The sequence below is a fragment of the Elgaria multicarinata genome, chromosome 4 (genome assembly GCF_023053635.1).
Source record: "Elgaria multicarinata webbii isolate HBS135686 ecotype San Diego chromosome 4, rElgMul1.1.pri, whole genome shotgun sequence".
NCBI classification, from domain to species: Eukaryota; Metazoa; Chordata; class Lepidosauria; order Squamata; family Anguidae; genus Elgaria; species Elgaria multicarinata.
Window position 1 is genome coordinate 66,601,830 of NC_086174.1, and position 23,380 is coordinate 66,625,209.

Consider the following 23,380-nt stretch of genomic DNA (forward strand, 5'->3'; position numbering starts at 1 on the left):
ACTTTGTGCACCAATTTGGTGAGGGACAGTGTCTCTTGTCACTCCTGACCCAGCTGTACCTGCAAGTCCAGTTGTTGTAAGGCATGGGTTAGGCACAAAGTTACACATTTCTTTGATGGAAATCTGTCTTCCCTGATCCTTAATGCCTACCTCCTTGTGGTCATAAGAGTGGAGAGGAGCATAACAGTGAACACTGTTTTGGACTTGCAGCTTGCCTACATTCTGTCCCCAGCTATGGCCAGTGTGCACCATTGTGACCTTTCCACCTATCAATAAATCATCCATCAAATGTCTACAATCCCCAATTCAGAAGGTAAGTTTAGCCTCTCTGTCTTTTCGTTCCTCCAGAAAACCCTTTTTAGTAGACATCTGGTCTCCCCTCACACCCTGCCCCTGAAAAGTATAATTGCTGTAGAACCCCTGTGCTGAGTCTGCTTTCAAAAGCAGTCCTGCCAGCAGCCACTCTTTTGACTGACACTTAGAGTTCTCAGCTGGGTGCCCATCTTTTGTGCCCCTCACCCCACTTTCCTGCCCAGTGGAAACCCTGCTACAGCCTGGGAATGCCAGATAGTTTGAGTCTTTGCTCTCCTGTTCAGTGGATGCCCTACTGTGGCCTGGGAATGGCTGATCTCTCTTGCTTTGGGATTTAATCTAGTGGTGAGGATTCTCCATGTCCTACTGTTCATCTCAGCAGTCTTAAGTATAGGTAACAAACCACTCCTCTTCCTTTCTTATTCTGCCATTCATCATCATCCATCATCATCATCATCATCATCATCTCCTCTCTCTCTCTCTCTCCACCCCAGCTCCTGTAGAATTGCTTTCCAATACTTATTTGTACAAGCGTTCTTTGTCTTCTCCCTCGTAAAATTTAATTTTCCAGGTTAAGTTCTAGACTCGTATCTATGTTCTTTTCTTTCTGGAAACCCCATGGTGGTACCCATTATCTAGACCAAAGTGCCTAAGTGACCTATGGTGTGCTTCTTTGAATTCATTAAACATGCGAGTTTCTGAGCCAGCTCTTCCAGGCTGACCGTAACCTGTCCTCTGGCAGGAATAGAGCCAGGGGCTGCAGAGGGAAGAGGTTCTCCTAGCAACAAGCCAATTCTACCAATCATTCACTGTTCCTGAAGGGTTTGCTCCCCAAAGATAGAAGTAGGTTCCATTGTATGGTAAGACAGCGTTCTTGACCAAGCAAGGTAAGAGGCCACCAAAAAAAAAGAAAGAACAAATTCAAGGAATACTGTTTTCTCTACTGATCCCAAGGAGATAATCAACATCACAGGTGCAGTTTCAGTCCCTCACTCCCCCCCCCCTGCCTCTACAATGTCACCAATGCATCCCCCTCTCACTTCCCCACCCGCCTAAAGTAAGTCATAAAGCAAAGGTTAATGAACGAAAGTACAAAAGACCATTCTTTCATTCAGCCCAGCAGCCAGGAAGCAGCAGGAAGAAAGGATTTGAACTGGAAATTTAAAACACCCACTGGAGAAAAGGCACACCCCTCTCTTTCATCCTCAATGCTGCCCCTTGAAAACACACCCACAGAACATCGGATTGAAAACAATGGATGAAAACACATTGAGGATAACGTGTTGTCCTTTCGATTTACTGGAAGAACCAGACTTTCCCCGTGCCAAAAAACAGAGCTGAGGGGCGGGGAGAGGGCAGGGTAGGACATGGATGACGTCATCTGAGTCCTTTGCACACAACCCACATTGACAGCGGGCTATAACACTGGTGTGATGGAGCCCATAGTCACTAGGCAATAATCATTCTGTTGGGTAGAGCTTAAAGTCTTGATGTCACATTTGCTGAAAGAATGTGTGTCTTCTAACTTGGTGAACCTTCTATTTCCTTTTTCAGACATTTAAGATGCTGAACAAATGAGGTTATTAACACATCAGAAGGAACTGCTAAATATTAATAACTTTAAATTAATCATTGCTGAGTAAGTTGTATTTCACACAGGCTAATACTGCATTCATATCTAAGAAATTAGTGAATAATTTCAAGTTATACAGCTATAATAAATAGGTAGTGCTATAATTCTTCAAATGTGTTAGATTGTATGTTATAAGGTTTTGAATACAGGTGCTTAAATGATGAAGGCTGCAACTGTATGCACATTTATCTAGAATGAACTTCTGAGTAGATGTGCAAACAGTTATACTGCAAATAAAGCTATGACTAAAACAGGTAGTGCAGGCTTTTGTAACTTTTTCAGAGACATCATGTTATCACTACTGTGGAACACATAAACTAAAACAATTTATATGCAAAAAGAAAGTGAATTAAGGCAAACCCATCTGAGCGTGACAGGAAAACTTCCATAATTTCAGACATTTAAGAACATATGAAATGCAGTTTGTGCCCTAGTCCTACCTTTTTTAAGTACTAAAAGTCCTTTTCCATGAGAGATTGCATACTCTTAGAATTAAATTGCTGAACACTGTAAAGCGTAGGACGTCAGTTTTAGCTCTCTTCAGCTGATAACTCTGCACACCCACACCTTGCATCTGTTTTGGGCCCAGCAATGAAAAATAACAGGATTTTCCCCAGAAGTAATTTTCCTTTACTCCTTACACCACAGTGTTCTTTTGAGGAATAACCACTCTCAGCTCTTTTAAGACTAGTGACTTTTGTACCTACACAATTTTAACCTGCAGTAGAAATCAGGTACAGCATTCTTTTAGTAGAATGGCTGACGTGTGAAAAGTATGCTTTCGAAGCCCAAGATTAGTTTCTCATACATTAAATACATCATTCACTTCATTATGAGACTTTATTGCGAGACACTTTAGGATGTGAAGCAAGTATTTCAACTCCATGGTGTAGTAACTTCTCCCCCAAACATCAACCAGACAAACGTGCCAGGAAACTCTCCAAAGGGTTAGCATTCATTGCCTCATTCGGTCATATTACTTTGTACTAAAGATGGGCAGAAAATTGCTCCCCAGTTTCGCAGGTCTGTTTGCCCCCTGCAAAATTCTGAAGAAAATTTCTACAGATTTTGGAGGTGTGGGAAAACCTTGCAGAAACTTTGAGGTGGGTTGTATTTAGCACGAGCTCTTTATTGATCTTTAAAAACATTTTTTAAAGCCATGCACGTAGTCGCAGCAGACTGACGCCCTCTGTTTTCAGTCTGTCAGGGCAGCAGTGCTTCCTGGAAAGCCCATGTGACCACATGACATTGTGAGGTCACATAGGTATTCCAGGAAATGCATGTGCAGATCCCTCACAGCTGCAAGCATGAATCTGATGTTTGCAGGTGACACATACATTGCTCAACATTCATCCTTCAAATCAGCAGCCAACATTTTATTTACCAACAATAATAGCCTTCTATTCCAAAAAAGTGTATTTCACCTCATCTCTTAGTATATTGCGATGTAACAGATCAGAATTATTAAGGCTACATGCTATAACAACTTACCTGGAAGTAAGTCTTATGGAACCCAGTACTTCTGAATAGATATGTATAGGATTGCACTATAAATTAATGTATGTTTAATCTGTGGCTTTAATTCTGTATCCTGCTGAGGTTGACAGGGAGGTGTTTTAAAATAGTCTGCACCATTTAATCTACACAGCATTTCACAAGCTATTATCGATCACTACTGAATAAGATAAATTGATGACATGAAAATGTCTTTGGTATATAATGCATATAAAACCATTAAGGTTGCTTTCATTTGACAGCATATAATAGTTATTAAAGGAGATCAATGGCATTTTCATTTACCTGACTATGCTAGGCAAAAAGCATTTGCTTGGCACAACTGTCCAACACTTATCAAATTAATTTCTACTTCTTATGCTCATTCTAATATCCATACAATACAACACACAATGGTGCTTTATGCTCAGTTTTGAAGATTCCCTTTGGTCCTCCTCTGACATAAATTCTGTCTTCTGCCTTCTGCCTTAAAATCATACAATGAATTCTAATTCTTTTAAACATTTTTTTACCTCAGGCACCCTCATGAAACTCCATTTAGAATATGAACTACACATGGGTCCATTATTTTAACAAGAACACTTCCAAACACCAAAAAAAATTGTTTTTTGTTTTTGCCAGTGCATAATTCATTTTGGAAGTCACTTGTAAAAATATACACCAAATTTTGGTACTGTAGTAACTTCAAGAAGAAAATAGATTGGAGCGGTATCATATGAATCATAGAATAGCGCAGTTGGAAGGGGCTTATAAGGCCATCGAGTTCATAGATTTAGGTCTATGATTCACAATAGACTTAAATCATATCACAAACACAATCCTAACTTATTTTTAAACAGCAGGAAGGTTAACCTGTCACATTTCATCAATGTCACATTTCACATCCTGCTACTATCCATTCACAGTGTTGGATAAAATATCCCCAGATATTATTTTAATTGTTTACTGTGTAATAGACAAGCATGAATCAAAATTCTCTGCCTGAACAGTAACACTTCACTTGCCAAATAATGACTAGTGCCACTGCATCGAATAATTTTTGAACCAAATAGATATTGTATAGTGTGGCAATATGAGTGAAAAAATTACCACTTAGTACGGCATGTGAATATATTACTAAAACACCAGGAATTTCATGGGCATCCTGAAAATAATATAATATTTATTAGCATGACTCTCAACGATCGAGTTAAGGTTAATGTACACTGAAAAAAAAGAGCATAGCATAACATTTGAAGGTAATTACTTCAGAAGAGCTCAATCAGAGAATATACCCAACATTGTTTTTAGCTTTTTTAAAAAACAGAACAAAACAAAGATTGATATCATAGAAAGAACGCCAAGTGGGTACAGGTTTGCAAAGTTTATAAAAATAATCCTTCTTTAAGGAGTCTTCATTTTAAAAGACTAAAAATAAGATGCATGTTAGGATTTTGAACTAAATAGAAAATACTTCCTTACTAAGGTCTTTTAACTGCTCATCAGCAACACCAATCTGCTTGGCTAGAGTAGTATAAATAACTTGATAGGGTGCTTCCAGATGAGGCTTTTATTGTGCAATCACACTGCCTCATTCACAAATTTTTACAGGGGTCCAGACAATGACATCTTCCATTTGTAACTCTCCTGTGTTTTCCCCTTGCTTCGTCTGTCTTTTCTTCTTATCAGAAAAAATCCATTAAGGAAGAAAAGACAGAAGAGCTGCACAATGCCTTCTGATTGTTAGCACTTGGCGACCTCTGTCTGGAAGCACCCAAGAAATATAAACATTTTAGAACAACAAATACCGTAAGAGTGAATTGCCCTTAAAACTGAAAGAACCAATTAATTTTTTTCTCTTTTATTGGGTTACCAAGGTGGCAAGCAATGACAATAAACTCTACCAATTAGTAAAGTTCAGAAAAGGATCAAGAGATGGATCTTAACTTTTCTACTGAAAATAGGGGAAATGCAATCTATTAATGCATTTAACAGACTGCTACAAAACTTTACAAATTAATTATTGGAAGATTATAGAACTGCTCCAGTGCTTCTGTAATGTGTTGAATAAGCTCTACGTGTAAAGAGTAATAAATGAAGTTGTTAATTTCACTGCATCCCTAGGGAATAACAGAGAAAGTGCCAAATGTATCTAAGTTTATATGCAATAGTAAATTCTACTGCTTTGTTAATTAACCTTGCCTTGAGCCCCTCTTTGCCAGAGGGCTTGCAATACACAGAACTGCTAGGATCACTCACCATTCTTATTCTTAAAGATGTTTAAAATGGGCAGAATCTGACGATAATAGGGCACTAAGGCTTCCCCCACCATGTCAGCTGAAACAACCAGGTGCTGGAGGACTTTGAGTGTGATGCAGATGACCTGTCGGTTTCGAAGGTTCAGCGCATCTTTGATAAAGGAAAAGAGACAAGCAGAAAACAGAAGAATTAATTTCAAGAATGTATATGGGAGGGGGGAATCCTCTAATAGACAAATTTAATTAAACTATACTCTGCTGGGGACTGTAAGTGGGCCTTTATTAGCCCAGCTTTGAAGGAGCCCAAAGATGGATTGCAGCCCCAATGTTATAAAACACTGCCTTGTCTGACTGTTATTTGTTCCCACAATTTGTGCTGACTCCTCAGTAACCCCAAGAAGGCAGCTCATTATTCCTTCTTGCTGCCTATGTGACTGGCTCCAAAAAAGAAGAAGAAGAAGAAAGCCATCAGTAAGTACCACTGGGACTAATGGAACTGCAAAGGCAACCCACCGAAGGTTGACAACAGAGACATTCTAGTGCAACAATTAGCCTGTTTGTATCTGCTAGCTTAGCAATCATTTTATTCATTTCAATTAAGAATTCCTACTATGAGACAAATGTTTACAGAGAAAAGCTTGTAGGCAAGAAGGACTAACAATCTGATAAATAAAGATTCTATCTTGACTACTACAGAGATTTTTGCATAGTTTCAGGCAGCTGAATTTTACCATTTCTTTCAATAATACCTTTTGTCTCTGTTTCATTTTGGATTTCATTTTTAAAAAAGGCCAGGAATGCTGCATTCTCCTTTGCATTTCAAAATTATTCATACTTTCAAATGTATAATTTGAATGCAAAATTCTTCATATCATTGGCCTCCTACCCCAAAATTATGCAGCTTGGGATCAAATGCCACAAACTGTAGGTTTTAATCTTTACCATTTCTTCACGCATGTGTATTGTGAATAGAAACAGGCTGTAAATGCTTTAATTGTCATAGCAGATTTCTTTAAGCCCACTCACATAGCTATGCAAGGCTTTCTAAAGTGGAAAACTGGCAAAGAATGAAACTCAACATTTTGATTTTTTTTTTAAAAAAAACGAACGCTATGAGTTTATGCTTTGCACTAGCAGAAAACACTTCCATTTACACAAGATTAAACACCTGATTTTCACTACTGTCCCTTTATCTCCTGAATTAGTATTAAACATAAAAGTAGATGCTAGACTCGTTGCAAGCAAACTCCTTGAAACAAGAATACCTTATGAAGTCATGGCCCCTATATTCAATATTATACTAGCAGAAAAATGACAAGAATTGGCATTATTCTGCTAACGGCTGCACAACGATTTTCAGAACTAGAATTAGTACACGCAACACATAGTCTAATGATGCTGTATTACATTGTGCAACACCAAGTACAACAACTTGCACAATTATTTGAAGAATAGCTTGCACAACATGTTGTGTAACAGTAGATTATCTTGATCAAAATTCTTATTTCTGCCTTGTAACTTGCTTTTTCAGACGAAGGTGAGAAGATTCTCCACCTAGGTCCATATGAGAACATTAACAGAAAGGAACAGCCAAAACTGTTCTCTGTTTTCACAGAGATATTTAGCAATAAATACTACAGGTTTTAGTATGTCAAAGAAAAAAGAAAAAACGGTTTTCTCACTGTATTTCAGTATTTGTGTGTGTAACTAAACAAAAGAAGTTTCACTAGCATATTTTTCTGGCACTAACTGTGCTTGATCATTTAAAACTTTTCTTTTTTGGTAATGGTTTTGACATCTAATGGGTAAAGAGACAGAAACCAATCTGGGCTGATGTTTTTTGTTGGATAGCTTGGAGGAATCTCTCCTTCTCTACGTTGTCAAATACTATAAAAATAACAATGCCACCTTCTCTGGGAGAAACAGATCTTTACATTGGGGGATGTGGCTGTATTTTCTAATATATATTCTCATTTAATACCTAAAACCTGTTGTAGTTGTTGTTATATTATTATTTAATTATCATCATCATCCCATGAAGACAATTTTGTGAAGATAAATTTACTTCCATGGAAGGCAGAGAGTAGAGCCAATGCCAGATCAAATTAACTTCTTCACATTTCCATATTATTTTCTTCTCCAACAAAAAATAGTATTTTTTCTTATTTCAAAAAATCACAAACTGGGTCTGCAACAGTTTCCAATCATGTATGTTATTTCCTTGTTTGTGATCCTTCAGCATTTCTTATTATAACTTCAAACTTATTTATGCTGAAACTGAGAACTAAACATGTTTGTTTAATTTAAAAATGAACATGGGATTCTCAAGAAACTAAGAAGATGCCACCATCTGCATGTAAGTAACCTGGTGCCAGATGAAGCCCATGACCTATTTATTGTCAATCACTGTGGTAGCTGATATTTTATCTGCAGCATGGTTCATGGGGAAATGGTCTTAATACTAAACAGGATTGCCCTAACCAATAGGTATGATGGGCAATATAATTGTAGGTGTAACAGGAAATTCCTCAAGTATGAACACAAACCATACATGCACAAACATTCTAGAACTTAGAGTAACAGGGCTTGAGGTTTGGTAGCAATTATGGGTGCCTTCTCCACATTTTGCTTATTGCAGTTCTTTTTCCACCTTCTTCCAAACAAGTCAATGGAGGGAAGTGTCTACTGCATCCTCCTTTCGCATACAAAAATGGGCACCATTCAGCTGAATACAGTAGGAGGGAAAGCACTTCCAACAGAGGGGATGGGAATCTTGGAGGAAATACCACTATCCCATCCCTCCACCACCACACACTTACAGACACGGAAAAGAAGATTGGTAGGGGAGTGACAACATTAAAATTTCAATCTAGGGCAGCGGCAAAGTAGCTTCAGTTGGCCCTCAGTGTGTGATATAATGTTCGTCTGGAAACCCCCTAATGGCAGAGAAGGCTGGATTTCAAGAAATTCCCAGATCAATCTAAATTTTAGAAAAGCATCTTTTCTTGATTAAAACATAGGGTAACCATATGAAACGGAGGACAGGGCTCCTGTATCTTTAACAGTTGCATAGAAAAGGGAATTTCAGCAGGTGTCATTTGTATATATGGGGATCCTGATGAAATTCCGTCTTCATCACAACAGTTAAAGCTGCAGGAGCTATACTAGAATGACCAGATTTAAAAGAGGGCAGGGCACCTGCAGCTTTAACTGTTGTGATGAAGAGGAATTTCCCCCAGGTTCTCCATATATACAAATGACACCTGCTGAAATTTCCTTTTCAATAAAGTGTTAAAGATACAGGAGTCCTGTCCTCCTTTTCATATGGTCACCCTATTAAAACACTTAAGATAATGCAGAATCTCCACCTCCCTAGACAATACATTTACAAACTGTTAACATTTGCACTCTGTAATCTTTATATTTTAACCTTTCTTGATGTATCAGTCCCTCCAGGCCATAGATACATCCCCCCCACCCCGGAATTACTTCCCTGCTCTTGTGCTGTTGTCATATGTTTTTTTAAGAAAAATCTTTTACAAGTCATTTCGAAAAGCCAGATAGACAATGCCTCTAACAAAATGTGAAACAATGAAAGTCAGTTACATGAAGCCTAAAATGCATTTGGGTGTAGTTTAATTGACCTATCAAGTTTTAATTAGAAAAGCTGAGTCAATTCTTTGTTATCCCTTTCTTCTTTCTTTCCATTCTATAACTATACTGATGTGAAGAAGATTCTAGTTTCATTCTCAAATGCCTGTATTCAAATAACCTTCCAATAAGAATCAGATGGGTGTGTGTGTGTGTTGTTGTTGTTTAGGTAGTTGAGACTGGTACAGATACATTTCAGGATGGAGTGAAGTTATCTTAGTCTATCTAACTTTTCTCAGACCAGCCTTGGTGGTAGCCAAATTAAAGCTTCCTATGTGTGTGAGTTTAAGAAGGCCTTGAGAAAATGCTAGGCTGTGATGGGCACCTCTTATCAGTCAGCCTTAGTAAGAGAAAAGTAAGGTTAGGAGGCAAGAAGAAAACGGTCAGAGCATTGGCCAATCATAAAATATGGGGGGAAATCAGTTTTTGTAATGACTGTACATTTGGCTGCCATTTTGGAAATAGTTACTATCTGTGGATATAGAGAGGGTTTTTTTTTTATGGTGAAAGGGAATGTTTAGATAGGGTGACCATATGACTGGATTTGCCCGGATTGTCCAGGTTTTTGTTGACAAATCCGGGAGGGTGAGGGGAAATCCAGATTTTCCCAATCCTCCCCAGCCAAAGAGCAGTTCTAATGAAAATTAACAAAAATGCTTATAACTCCGTCATTTTTAAAGATAAATACATGAAACTTGGCACATGGTAGCTCTTACATAGGGCTTTAGTCACACCAAATATGAAACAGATCTGTTCATCCATTGAGTTTTTAGGATTTTTTTTTAAAAATTGAGGTTTTAAAATTATTTTTAAAATTGTCATTTTTAAAGATAAAGAGATGAAACTTGGCACCATGATTGCTCTTAACAAGGACTTTAGCTATGCCAAGTTTGAAACAGATCTGTTCATCCATTGAGTTTTTGGATTTTTTAAAAAGTTTGAGGTTTTAAAATTATTAATTTTTAAAAATGACATTTTTAAAGATAAAGGGCTGAAAGATGGCACCATGATAGCTCTTAAGGAGAGATTTAGCTATGCCAAGTTTGAATCAGATTTGTTCATCCATTTTTTTTAAGGATTTTTTTAAAAGTTCAAAGTTTTAAAATTAATGTTTTTTAAAACTGCTGGAACCATATCCTTCAAACTCAGGTTGTCAAACCTCCTCTTTGGGGTGTTGCACATTGAGCAGTTTCAGCCCTTGGCATTAAGGGGATCTCCAGTCTTTAGGTAAGAAGTCCTGGGCAAGCAGGGCACCTTTCCTGTTGCAGATTTGGTGTGCAGTCGGGTACCTGGAGCTCAGCAGAGGCAAGGCATCCACAAATCAAAATGTGGGAAAGGAGAGGTTTTGCCCCCAAAGGGCAAAACAGAATGGGCCAGAGGCTTTTTTCTCCAATTTCCACATCATGGGCGATGAAGGGTCATCTTTAGAGAAAAACTCTCACGACCAACAGTAAGGTGCCAGTTGAGAGAGAGGCTCTCTTCTTTGCGGATGCCCTGTTGCTGCGAATGTTGGAACCTGACATATCATTGCTTTGCTTCGCTACCACTTCCCATCCACTTCACTTTGTACACTTGTGAGCTAGGCTCTGACTGCACTGCTGGGATGCAATGCAGAACATTTGAAGTGCATACCAGAGAAAAATAGATAGATTTGTGGCTTTGTCTGGCTGGCATATCTCTTAGAGACAGAGTTAGACTGAAGACACAACTCAGAGATGGCTGTAGCTGAGCCCTGAGAGGCTGCTGTACCACACAGAGCCTTTTTAAGAGTGTCTCAGAGTCCAGTTTTGGTACAGGCAGAGGCGGCTGGCAGTGGAATTTTTTTAAAAAACAAGTCACCGGATGCAACCAAGCTATAAGCTGTTGCCCTACCCCCGGCCACAGGGTACAAGTGCACAGTCTGGCTGGACCATTGGGAGACTTTGGCAGAGAGATAAGGGGATGGGGGTTATTTGAGGCTGGAAACATTGGCAGGCTGGCATAAGGCAGAGAGAGGCTGAAGGCAACCCAGATGCACCTGTAGCTTGGCCCTGAGGCTGGCTTGCCACGCAGAGTGTTTTAAGAGTGCATCAAAGTTGTGCAGGAGGAGAGGAGGTGGAGGCGGCTGGTGGCAGAGGTTTTTAAAGTATTGGGCAAAAGGCGGGATATGATGATGATGATGATGATGTAAGAGTCACCAGACATGACCAAGCAGTAACCTGCAATAAGCAATATCCCAAGCCACAAGTGTGCAGCCTAGCTGGACCATTGGGAGACTTTGTGGGGGGCGAGAGAGAGAGAGAGAGAGAGAGAGAGAGAGAGAGAGAGAGAGAGAGAGAGAGATTGTTTGAGGCTGGAGGCTATGGTTTGTCTGCAATGACTTAGAGTGAGATACAACAGAGGCTGCACAGACAACCCAGAGACATCTATTGTAACTTAGCCCCATGGTGCTGGCATGAAACGCAGGGCATTAGGAAGAGGGTCTCAAAGTCGCATGTTTGTGCAGGAAGTAGACAGGAGTTCAAAGTCTGGATGTGCGAAGTGGTTCCAACACACAAGCCTTGAGAAGCTAATGTATATAAGTGAGAAGTGTGAATGGGCAAAGTAGTGTTCACTGCCACAACACCCACCCTAATGTTAGAGTAGAGAAATTTGTGACAATTATACACAAGCTTTTTTAAAAAAATGAAATTAAAAAAAGCCAGCCATCTGGCCGGCCAGTAGCAAACCCTGTTAACAACAACAGCAGCTTGCAATGAGTGAAGATACAGTCAGAAAAGATATTTGAGGGAAGGGGAGAATGTAACACAAAGAATATAGCAAAAGCTTCAAAGTACAGCAAAACCTACAAAAGTAGGAGTGAGTGAAGTTAATTTCAGATACATTGAATCTCTCACTTATTCTTTATTTCAGTGATTTTAACATTAAGATGTTATGTAGAACAGATTTGTATTAAATGTGTGCTGTAAAATCAGACATGTGACCAAGGCTATGTTCGGGTGGGCACGCCCCCTTGGTGCTGAACACGCCCCCTTGGGGGTCGATCATGTTGTCCTCCTTTTTGATTTCCAAAATATGGTCACTCTAGTTTAGGATGGATTTCAAAGGGGTGTTATTTAGTACTAACTTATTGGCAAATTCCTTGGTTTCCAAAATATGGTCACCCTAGTTTAGGATGGATTTCAAAGGGGTGTTATTTAGTACTAACTTATTGGAAAATTCCTTGGATGCATGTTGGGCAAAGTTCTTAAATACCGCAGAAAGGATAATATGTTCAGGGGACTGAAGAAACAGGAAACAATGACTCTTACATGGATGTATGAAAAATGTCTCATTTCAATGACCAGTTACATGACAAATTAAAATCAAGCAGAGTCCCAAAAGCCTGGTTCAGACATACATATATGCAGAAGGTTTGTGGCTACACACATCCTCCTACTGCCACCCTTTCTCTTCTCCCTTCTTATAGTACCATGATTCAACACTTCTTGGTAAATTAATTGGTGTTTCCTGTTATGTTCAAACTAAAAAACTATGGTTCAAGGATTGGTACAAGCCAGGGTATCAAACCACAGTTTAAGGTGATTTAAAGTCCAGGCTTGTTTCAGTCCTGATACTAAGGCCCAAACATGAAGTGGTGATAGGGTACACTGTAATATGGCCCTGGAAATCCATGAGGGCTCAGGCTCCAACCCCATTGCTGTAAGGGAAAAATAAAGGTTAATTATAGATCATTCCTGAGCTTATTTATGGAAACTTATTCCCTGTATCTATGGAGATTTACCGGAGCCTGCCAGAAGCAGTGTTAGAGCAGAGCAAGCAAGATTCTGAACAATGTTTTGCTGAACCAAGCCTTTCTCTTGAACGCAGATAGCATATTTGTATAGTTGAACTAGAAGTTGTCCTTTGAAAGACTGAAAGTATGTGCTTCCCTATGTAACATTCTCTCTCAAGAACTACTAGTCCCAGAATTCTTTGTATACAGGTAGAATGGAGTAACAAAGCACCATAATAATCAGGGATATTGATCCTAGGGATAGTGGGAGCTAGTGCTACTGATAAGATTTATAGGCCCCAAATATATGAAAGCAAATGTTTAGTTCACTAACTCTACACATGCACAAACACGCCATTCTGACATGGCTGGCTATGGATTCAAATCAGACACACAAAAATAAAAGATTAAATTAAGTGAACAGGGGTGGGGAGATAAGGGACATCAATCAATCTTTCTGTTTTTCAAAACAGGCAAGGCCTTTCGGCAGTCTGGCTGAAACAATATACTAAACTAGGGAAGTAGATGAACAAAAGCAAGATGAAAATGGTTTCAGTATGGAGATTGTGACTGTGGAAACTGATAATAAAGGTGCCAGATGAATCATGAAACTCCAGTCTAACACTTTGAAAAGATAATCAGGTAATATCATCATTAACACCGCCACATTCAAAAGAAGATTTAGAAGACGCAGAAGAGAGTAATGCTACACTGGGGCTGTTTGTACAACATGACAGACCACCATGGGCTATTGAATACACTGTGAGGGTGCAGCATATGCAACCCCCATTGGGGACAAGGCCACCAAATATGTGATGGAAGGCAAAAAGCTTGTGGTCTTCACAATTGACTCAGGTTTGCCATCATCTCCTAGAAATACTAAGCCTGACGTGTCTTATTGTTTAATTAGCAACATGTCAAAAAGCTAACTATATAACTTCAACAATACCTTTCCACTCAGGTACACTTACTTTTGATTGGGATAATGAGCTGAGGAATGACAGGAAGGATCTTGTTTCCCCCATGCTCCAACATGTCATGGATGCCTTGCCGAGCAAAAAATTCATAGGGAAACTGCATTTCACATAGACCATCAAAAAACAGTGGCAAATAGTGATGGTAGTCCAGCTTCTCAATCTCCACCTGAAAATGCACACAGAAAAAGGGAATTCTAAATAATCATGTATGTTCAGATGACCAAACAGATTCATGGCAGTGTTTCACTGAGCAATTCAAAACTTAATGTTCGTTAAGATGTCCAGTATGCCAAGTGTAATGTTAGCAAGGTGATTGATTCCTTAGGTTCTTGAGCACCGGAACCGACATCTTTTGAAATTGAATTTTTGACATTTTATTTTCAAATATTATTTGATATGCTGGACCCATAGTATAAGGTACCAAATCAGTATGGAAAGGCATAAAGTTGAATCTAACAAGGCTGTCACCTTTTTTAAAGTTAAATATGAAAATGGAACTGGTATTCCAGCACACTAAAGTTGTTAGAAACTGGCTGTTTATATACTAGTTACTTGTATTGCTAATTGTCCTAATTACTCATAACTATTTATTTATTTTATTTATTTATTTATCATATTTATACCCCGCTCCTCAGCCAAAAAAGGCTCTCGGAGCAGCTTACACTTAGCAAAAAAGACAGTCCCTGCCCTTCGCCTTACAGTCCTAATTACTCATAACTATAATACAGGAATCTAATCAAGAATATTAGTAATATGCTCATATCGTTACTATTACAACTCTAATAGTATACATCTCCCACTTTAATCTGGGAGATTATCAGAACAAGATATTGTTTGACAAATGTAGTGAAACAACAGCAGCAGAGGCAGCAAGCAGCAGCGGTTTTAGGCATTAAGCAACTGTTGTCAGGATGCATTTTCGATGTAGCATTCTGCAGCAGAAAATGAACTCTGACTTAGCAATGAAGCCAAGTCAAATCCTTCAGCTAGAATGGAGGAATGCAAAGATTGAGAAGAAATGTTCTACTGTTATTGAACTTCTTTGATATTTAAATTATTGCATTAGATTTTAAATTAAGCCAAATGGAATAGCTGCATTCTTCCAATTTTTTCTAGCATGTTGCAGAGCACATTTTAAAGAACTTTGACATCTGAAAATGCCCCCTCTAGATTTAGAAGTTTCAGTTTGAGGCAACTAAGTTCATCTCACACAAATTTAAAGTGAAGCTTAATTTTGCTTGCTTTAATTATTGCTTCAATAATGCACTTTTACAAATCTATGGTGTGACCACACTTAGAATATCATGTGCAGTTCTGGTCACCACACTTTGAAAAGGTGCAGGAAAAGGCAGGCAGAATGACTGAGGGGCTGGAACAACTCCCCTATGAGGAAAGGTTATAATGGAATTTTCTACTGCAAGATGTGGTGATGGGTTACCAACTTGGATGGCTTCAGAAGGGGATCAGACAAATTCATGGTGGATAAGCCCATCAGTGGCTACTAGCCATGTTATGTTACCTCCAGTATCAGAGACAGACAGTATGCCACTGTATACTAGTTGCTGGAGAACATGAGCAGGGGAGTACTATTGCATTAATGTCCTGTTGTTTGCTTCTCATAGGCATCTAGTTGGCCACTGTGTGAACAGAATGCTGGACTATATATGACTTTGTGTGATTAGCATAGTGCTTCTTATGTTCTTACTTCTGTAGTTTTCTTTAATGAAATCTATTAATCAGTTTCCTGGCTTAGTGGACCACTAAACTGTTAGTGCAGTAATCTAATTTTTCATGTGAAATTTCTCATCCTGGATTAGATTTATAAAATCTCTTTTATAATGTGTTTCCAAGACACAGTTGTCCCAAAGGTTTGCAGTGATTGGCAACTGGTACCATTTTGGAAAGTGCTTAAATGATACTGGATTTCATAAAGAATCCACTGGGCGGGTGTGAAGCCAACTGTTCTTTATCTTGCAATGCTTAATGTCCTCCCACAACATGGAATCCAGAAATATTTTAGCATTACATTCCCAGTGTGAAACCTTTTACTTCTGTGTGTGTTATTTAGCTTTGAAACGTGTCTATTATGCAAATGAGCCAAGAGAAATAAGGGTGGGGTTTTTCTTTTGTTTTTGTTTTTTAGTGTTTACACCCACAACATGCTTCTATATTTTTCAGTTCCTCCTACAAAAATATTCTGGTTCAAAACTAAAAATCCTTGGCTGCACTTAACTTTATACTAGTAACAGCTGTGTGTGTATTTTCTTTTCTCATGAAAATATCACAAAAGTTACTATGAACCATACAAATTCCAAAAAGAGTAGACAATTAGCAATTGCCCTTTCTCTGAAGTTTCTCACCTCAGGGCTATTATTATTATCCCAATGGAAAATAAATTATTTTTATTAATGATTATATCACTACTAAATCATTGTTTTTTCATTTAACTAAAACACACACGGATGTTGAAGTTTATATGTGTAAACTAGATTTGAAGTATGAAGCCTCCCAGGGAATGATCATACAACATATTTTGACCACCTGATTAAACAGCTGCTAAAATAAAGATCCAGATTAATATAATAACCAAATTAGCTGGAGTACCAACTGAGGTACCAGATGATTATGGTTTAAGAGCAGCTGTCCTGAACCGTCCTGAACCATACTGCCTTCTCTATTGCTCAATACCATGCAGGAAATGAAATTCACTCCTACTCCATTATAAATTGCTTTGAGAACAACCTCAGGAAGACTGAAGCAGACCCAAGCATGATGTTTCCCTGACTTTATTCACATATTGCTCTGGCCTAAAGTTATATTTAGGGAAATGTAGCTATACTGTAGCAACTCCAGAGTCTGGGGTTGCATGGAAATTCCCTAACAACTGAAAAAGCAGCAACCTTCTTGTCAACAGCTAGTACTATTAATTCCTCAAGCATCTGCAGAATTACTTCCAGGTAGTGGGATATGTATGTATATAAATACAGCGGCCAGATCTACACCAAGAAGGATATGGCACTTTGAAAACAGTTTGAAAACTGTATATAGGATGTGTCCTAGGCCCCAACAGTTGTCACTACTGTTATAAACCATTTTAAAGCAGTAGTGCCTGCCAGGGTGGCATTATAAATCAAGAAGAAGGTAGGCCCCAGCCAGACTGAGCCTCGCAGATGATATGAGGCCAGCACATGTTACCCCCCTCATCGATCGTAATCCAGACTAGTAGTGTGCCACAAGCACAAAACAATAACTAAAAATCTGAATAGAGTTAATAAGCACACAGCACAGTCTACACGTCAGCTCAAACCATACAGAGTGAATGACTGCAAAAGATGGATGAATGAAGAGGTGTCCTCACTAGGGGTGTGTTCCACTCCATTTCGGATCCCCGAATCTGAAGAGGAGCGAGCTGATCCGGATCTCCTAAACCCGGTTCTGGAGCGGATCAGGGGAGGTCCGGGCCGACCCGAAGTGGTTCGGAACAGTCTGAATCGATTCAGACTGTTCCGAAGCTTCAGAGCCAGGTAAATGGGGAGGGGGGCTTACCTGGCTCTGCCATCCGCTGCCACCGCGGTCCGTGCGGCAGCAGGCGGCGGAGCCAGGTAAGGGGGGAGGGGACGATTGATATTTGGACTCCATTTTGTCCCCCCTTCCCTACTTACCTGCCTCTGCCGTCCGCCGTGGAGGCAGGTAAGTGGGGAAGGGTAGGCAAAATGGTGTCCAAATATTGATCCAGACCTCCGGATCTTACTCCGGATCCAGTTCTGGAGCAGGTCGGGGGGTGGGGTTCGGATCAACCCAAACCGGTTCAGGCCCAATCCAGAAGGTTCAGATCGGGATATAAAGCGGTTCGGGGGTGTGTGTGCACAGCCCTAGCCCTCACCCACTTCTGATGTAACATTTGCTCCCCACCACCACTGGTATGTAGCACCCAACCACTCCTCTGAGGGAATGCAGTCCTTGACCTCCAAAAGGCTTCCCAACCCTGTACTACTTCATACTACTGGTACCACTGATGTGACATGGAGAAGCTCACCTGATCTTTGAAGCAAACTACTGCAGCAGTCTCCACAGATTATAATGACATATTTGTGTGTATTGAGCCTCATGCTGAAGAAGGCAAAGAGAAAGCATAGAGAAGGCAAGAGGAAGCAGCAAGAAACCAGCAGCTCAGCCCACTTGGATATAAACAAGAGATGGCAAACCTTTCGTATTTCTTAGTAGGCCCCTTGACAAGGCAATGAGTGAATCAGCCACCACCTTAGGCTAGCCAATCACAAGGAGCATCTTGCTACCTCTCTCCAGTGTCCGTCTCTGTAAATGGTTTTTTATTTCATTGAAAAGCCCTACCTCAGAGAGTGCTCAGCTGATCCTCTTGCCAGCTCACCAACTCACAGGTACTTGAGTATGGGAAAGAGACATAAGAAACTCAACCTACTTCTGGCATCCTCTTAAGCTCTGCATAAGCTGAAACGAAATCCTTCCTCATTCCCCAAGTGTGCTAGGTCACATTTCATTTTGTATGGGGTAGTCTTCTCCCTTTCTTTTTTAAAACACCCCTGGCATTTTCAGGAGCCCAGGAGTTCTTCCTGAATGCATATTGGAAAGGAAAAGGTCACATGGTCTCCCATAGGCATTCACTAAGAACTGCTGGGCTCCTCCAAATGCCGGAGAAAGGGGTGTTGTTGTTCTTTTTTTAAAAAAAACTAAAACATAGGAAGACCCCTCAGCAACCAGCTACACTTACATAAAAAGTATGTAGAAATTCTGTCCCCCCTGCCCCGTGAAAAAATTATTTCCCTCCCTCCCTGCGAAAGAGGCATAAAAACAATGCCTTTTTTGCAGGGAGGGAGAGAGAGAGCTCCATCCGACAAGTGTTTTATTGCACACTCATTACTGGGCACTCATGGAGTTTGCTCAGGACCCTCATGTGACGTTGTCTGCCTCCCGACCCTTCTGGCCTTCCTTGTGTGACAACCCCCCCCCCCATTATGTCTGATGTTTTTTTAAACTCGGAATTGCTGCTCTCTCCTGCTTTGTGCAGGAGATGCAGCGCCATTAGAACAGCAGATTTAATGGGCCTCGTGCTCGTAGTGCACTTCCTCTTTTGAAAGAAGAAGTAACTGAGGAACGAAAACACGGGCAGAGAGGCAACAGTAGGGAGTGTGTTTCCCCCCGGTGTGATGGAGTTTAGAAAGTGAATATTTTTCTAAACAACGTATTATTCAGACACAAATGCAAACTTGGGAAAACGCAAGCTTTTCCCAAAAAACGAGCTTATGTTTGCATGGGGCGAATTTTGGTTTTTTTTAAATTGAAATTCTCATACAACCCTAACTAACACATGTGGATTTGATATGCCCTGGACTAGGGGATAATGATCTGTGGGTGGGGGAACCAGCAATGGCCAATAATTACATGAACAGTTTTGACCTGATGAATTTTGACAGCTGGCATTGTTTAGCTTGGAAAAAAAGGGGAATAAGGGGAGACATGCTAGAGGTGTACAAAATTATGCATGGTGTGGAGAATGTGGTTAGGGAGCATGGATAGGGAGACATTTTTACCTGTCTCTCATGACGCTAGAACCCAGGGTCATCCCATGATTCCAGATAAAGGAGATTCTGGACAGATAAAAGGAAGTACTTCTTCCCACAGTGCATAGTTAAATGCAACAGGCACTGACAATCATGTGCTTTCAACAACTATTAAAAACGTACTTGTTTACTCTGGCTTTTCCCAACGATTAACTGATCTAAATGGTGTTCTCCTTTTAATGATGTATTGTTTTGTAATACATTGTGAATAACTTGGTTTTTAAAAAAATGGGAAGCAGTATATGGATATATAAATCTTTCTAGGAATAGAAATCAAGCTACTAGTTCTATGTTCTGGCAAATCTTGTACACTCCACAATTATTATTCTTCAAACTTGTGGGAAGATGTCAATTTCCCATGAATTCTACAGTATTGTATTAAAGTGAGATTTTCCCAGCTATATCCCTTCAGGATCATAAGGTAAATGATATAAGGCCCTTATTTCCTCCAGATTGCTCAAGTATTTTGGCTCCTTCTTAGTATTTTTTTTTTTTTACAAGGAAACACAGTTTTAGTATATATTTCAGCAATATAAGTGATTTTCACATTTTGTTTCACGGGGGTTGAAAATACCATCCATTTACAGTCAATTTAAAATACAGAAAATGTGGAAATAAAATGCTACATACATTTCACTAACTAAACTAACATTATCCTCTAAAATTGTCATTAATTGTAAAATAGAACTGCCACCTGGGTAGTTATAAATCAGACTCTCTCCTGCCAACCCCTTTTAATACTAGTTATTATAAAAGTATATGCATTAAATGAATTGACATATTAAATGAGCAGGGATGGATTCCCCCACTCACCTCCCTCTGTGAGATGAAGGAATCCTCTCCTGCACAGCATCATGGTTGAATGGTGAAAACGCAGATGTACAAATCAGGCAAAAATGTCCTATCGCCTGAAGCTGTATATTAATTCAGATGGCCTTCTTACATTGATTTAATGTAGTAAACTACTGTACTATTTAATTCCTCTTACCCTTCCATTCCTCCAGGGCTAAATCTTGTTTTAACATCAACTACAGAGCAAATAAATTAGAAGCTATTTCAGAAGCTGTAGCTTTTACATGTTAGTTTATTGCTCACAAAGCCCATCTGCCTGTCATTTTAAATACTTATAGTTGTATTCTTCTCTATCCAAACAATGAGGAATTAATCCAGACCCATTGTGGGGTGAGGCTGCCTACCAAATGGTTTTATTTGGCCTGTATCTTAACAGAAGGAGTACATCAAATGTTATATACTCAAATGCATTTGTAATAAACCCTACAAATAGGGGTGCTGCTGATGCTTACTGTTCTGACAGAGACTGCCCCGAGAGCATCCAACACTGGCATATTGCTTGCCCTCTGCCCCGTGCCTCAAAAGCTACTGCACATGGAGCAGATTGAGTGGCTAGAATGAAGGCCGGGAAGGAGGGTGGCATGAAGCCGCTGGCTAGCTAGAGATGCTGATTTACTTGCAAGAAGGGCTGGGAGACCAGGTCCAGATCTACATCAAGCAGGTTAGGGCACTTTGAAAACGGGTTGAAAATTGTATCTGGAGCCTGTCCTGAGCCCCAACAATGGTCACTACTGTTATAAACCATTTTAAAGCGGTAGTGTAGATCCTGCCCAGGAATTAGTGGTGGAGGGCAAGGTCTTCAGCAGGAAGGACTACCAACAAGAGTCTTGGCAGCTGCTCCTGCCCTCAGCCACCACTCACTGCCCCATCAGGCAGCTCTCCAGACTACTAGGGCTTCCAGCATGGTGGTTGCTCATGCCAAAAAAATCACCAAATTTGGACACAGGGAAACAGATTGAGGAAAACGTCAAGATGACAGTCTAAGGCAGACTCCTATGGTGAAAGGCTCAAGCAGAAGTGGATCAGATGCCAGGTTTGCTTGTGTATTTTTTCCTGTTTGCTTTTAGCTGCAGTAAAGTAACTAATTTATTTAGACATTTTCAATTCTGTGAACTAAAGAGAAATAAAACCTTATCTAGTTCTGTGTTATTTTGGTATATTTTGTTTCGTTTGTTTAATGGAAACACAGTCTTTAGGCTAATATTAGCCATATAGCAAAATTAGATTTCTTTCAAAGAGACAGAGGGCCCCGAGACAGGTGCAAGCCAGAAAAAACGTAACAATAATAGCATTTGCAGATGACCTGCAGCCATTTTGTTCTTCTAAGGAACCCTGCCTTGAAGTTCATATTACATCTTGTAGGCAATCATGATAACATGCCCATCCTTAATCTGGCCTTTCTAGCCTTGATGTTATTTACTTTTTCTTTTCTGGCTTTCAGAATATTTAGGTCCCCAACAGCCCAACAAAACAGAAGTTTTCCATTAAAGTTAATGGTACCATTCAATATTCCACTGTAGTGGAGCAATTTTGTGAATCTATAATTATTATAATTTTCTAACTAGTATATGTTTGACCTCAGAAATATATAAAGAATCCTTTCTGGAAAAGATGGTTAGTCCTGGCTTAATAATATAAAAGTATAGCTGCCCTTTGGAGGACATGGTTTATTCATAGCTTAAGGTTTCTAATAGCATGTAGTATTTCTAGTAGCTGGAAAATATCATGAAAATGCATCTTAATATTTAAAATGAGACAGAAATAGAATTCTGCTTTTCCTTTTTAAAGTAGGTCAAAGGCTAGAAGAATTACCAACTATTCTATTACTAATGTATCCTCTATTTATAGAATAACCATAACTTAACTTACTATCTTTAACTGAAATCTTCCACTCTGTGACACACTCAAATCCCATGACTTAAGTGGCTGCCAGTTCAGTGCTTTGTACACAACATTTTTATTTATTGTATTTATTTAGTTTCTTTTTATCATCCTTCATCAAAATTTATTTCAGGGTACTTTACAACAACAGAAAATCACAAGTACATCAAGTGCATGTATACTGCAATGTGTGAAGACTGTGTAGATATATACTCTATTTTACCACAAGTTCATGCACTGGAAAACTGTAGCTAGTATTTGGTATGTGTGTGCTATTTGCATGTGAGGAAAATGACATGTGTAAAGCTGCCCTGGAAATTAGTTCACAATCCTGAACTCTACACTTGTTAACATAGCAGTCACACACACAGTTTTTTGTGAGTAAGCCCTACTGAACCCAATAGGGCTTACATCTTCTAAGTTGACATGCAGAGAGTTGTGCTGTAAGACAAGATGTAAGATACTCAAGCTTTTGAATATTTTTCTGTCAGAATCACTGCATGTCCCTTAAGTATAAACCACATTCTATTCAGATGGATTATTACCACTACCTCTACTAGCAAATATTACTTAGCTCCGTACAGTAGATGTGATAAAAATATATGTACATGTAATAAAATATATGTGTGCAAGTTGGGTTAAGTAAATAATGGGCACACATCCACTTCAGCAGAAAATATATCCATTCATTTGGGCAGCACCTTGCACTGAAGCGACACCTAGTTAAAGCATGCATGCATCCTACTGGAATCAAGACACTGCAGTAGTAGATAAGATGCCTTACTTAATATCTTCCTACAAGATACAAACCTGCATAACTGAATAGGAACAAACCACAGAAACTATGAAAGCAAAGATTATATACTGGGATGAATATAAATATATATATTGATCAACAGTTAGTAACTGTCAAATGTGACATACCGTATTTCTTCGTTTGTAAGATGCACACTAATTTCAGTACCACCAAC

At 39.4% G+C, this 23,380-nt stretch overlaps 1 protein-coding gene across 1 annotated transcript in view; it reads right to left on the reverse strand.

Moving 5' to 3' along the window:
- The window catches only part of PACRG (parkin coregulated), a 280,515-nt gene that overhangs the window by 123,187 nt on the left and 133,948 nt on the right, over positions 1–23,380 (reverse strand). Inside the window, exons 3-4 of the mRNA XM_063124464.1 lie at positions 14,074–14,245; positions 5,699–5,848 (exon numbers count right to left, since the gene is read on the reverse strand). Coding sequence (XP_062980534.1) covers positions 5,699–5,848; positions 14,074–14,245 — 322 coding nt within the window. The remainder of the gene's footprint in view (positions 1–5,698; positions 5,849–14,073; positions 14,246–23,380) is intronic.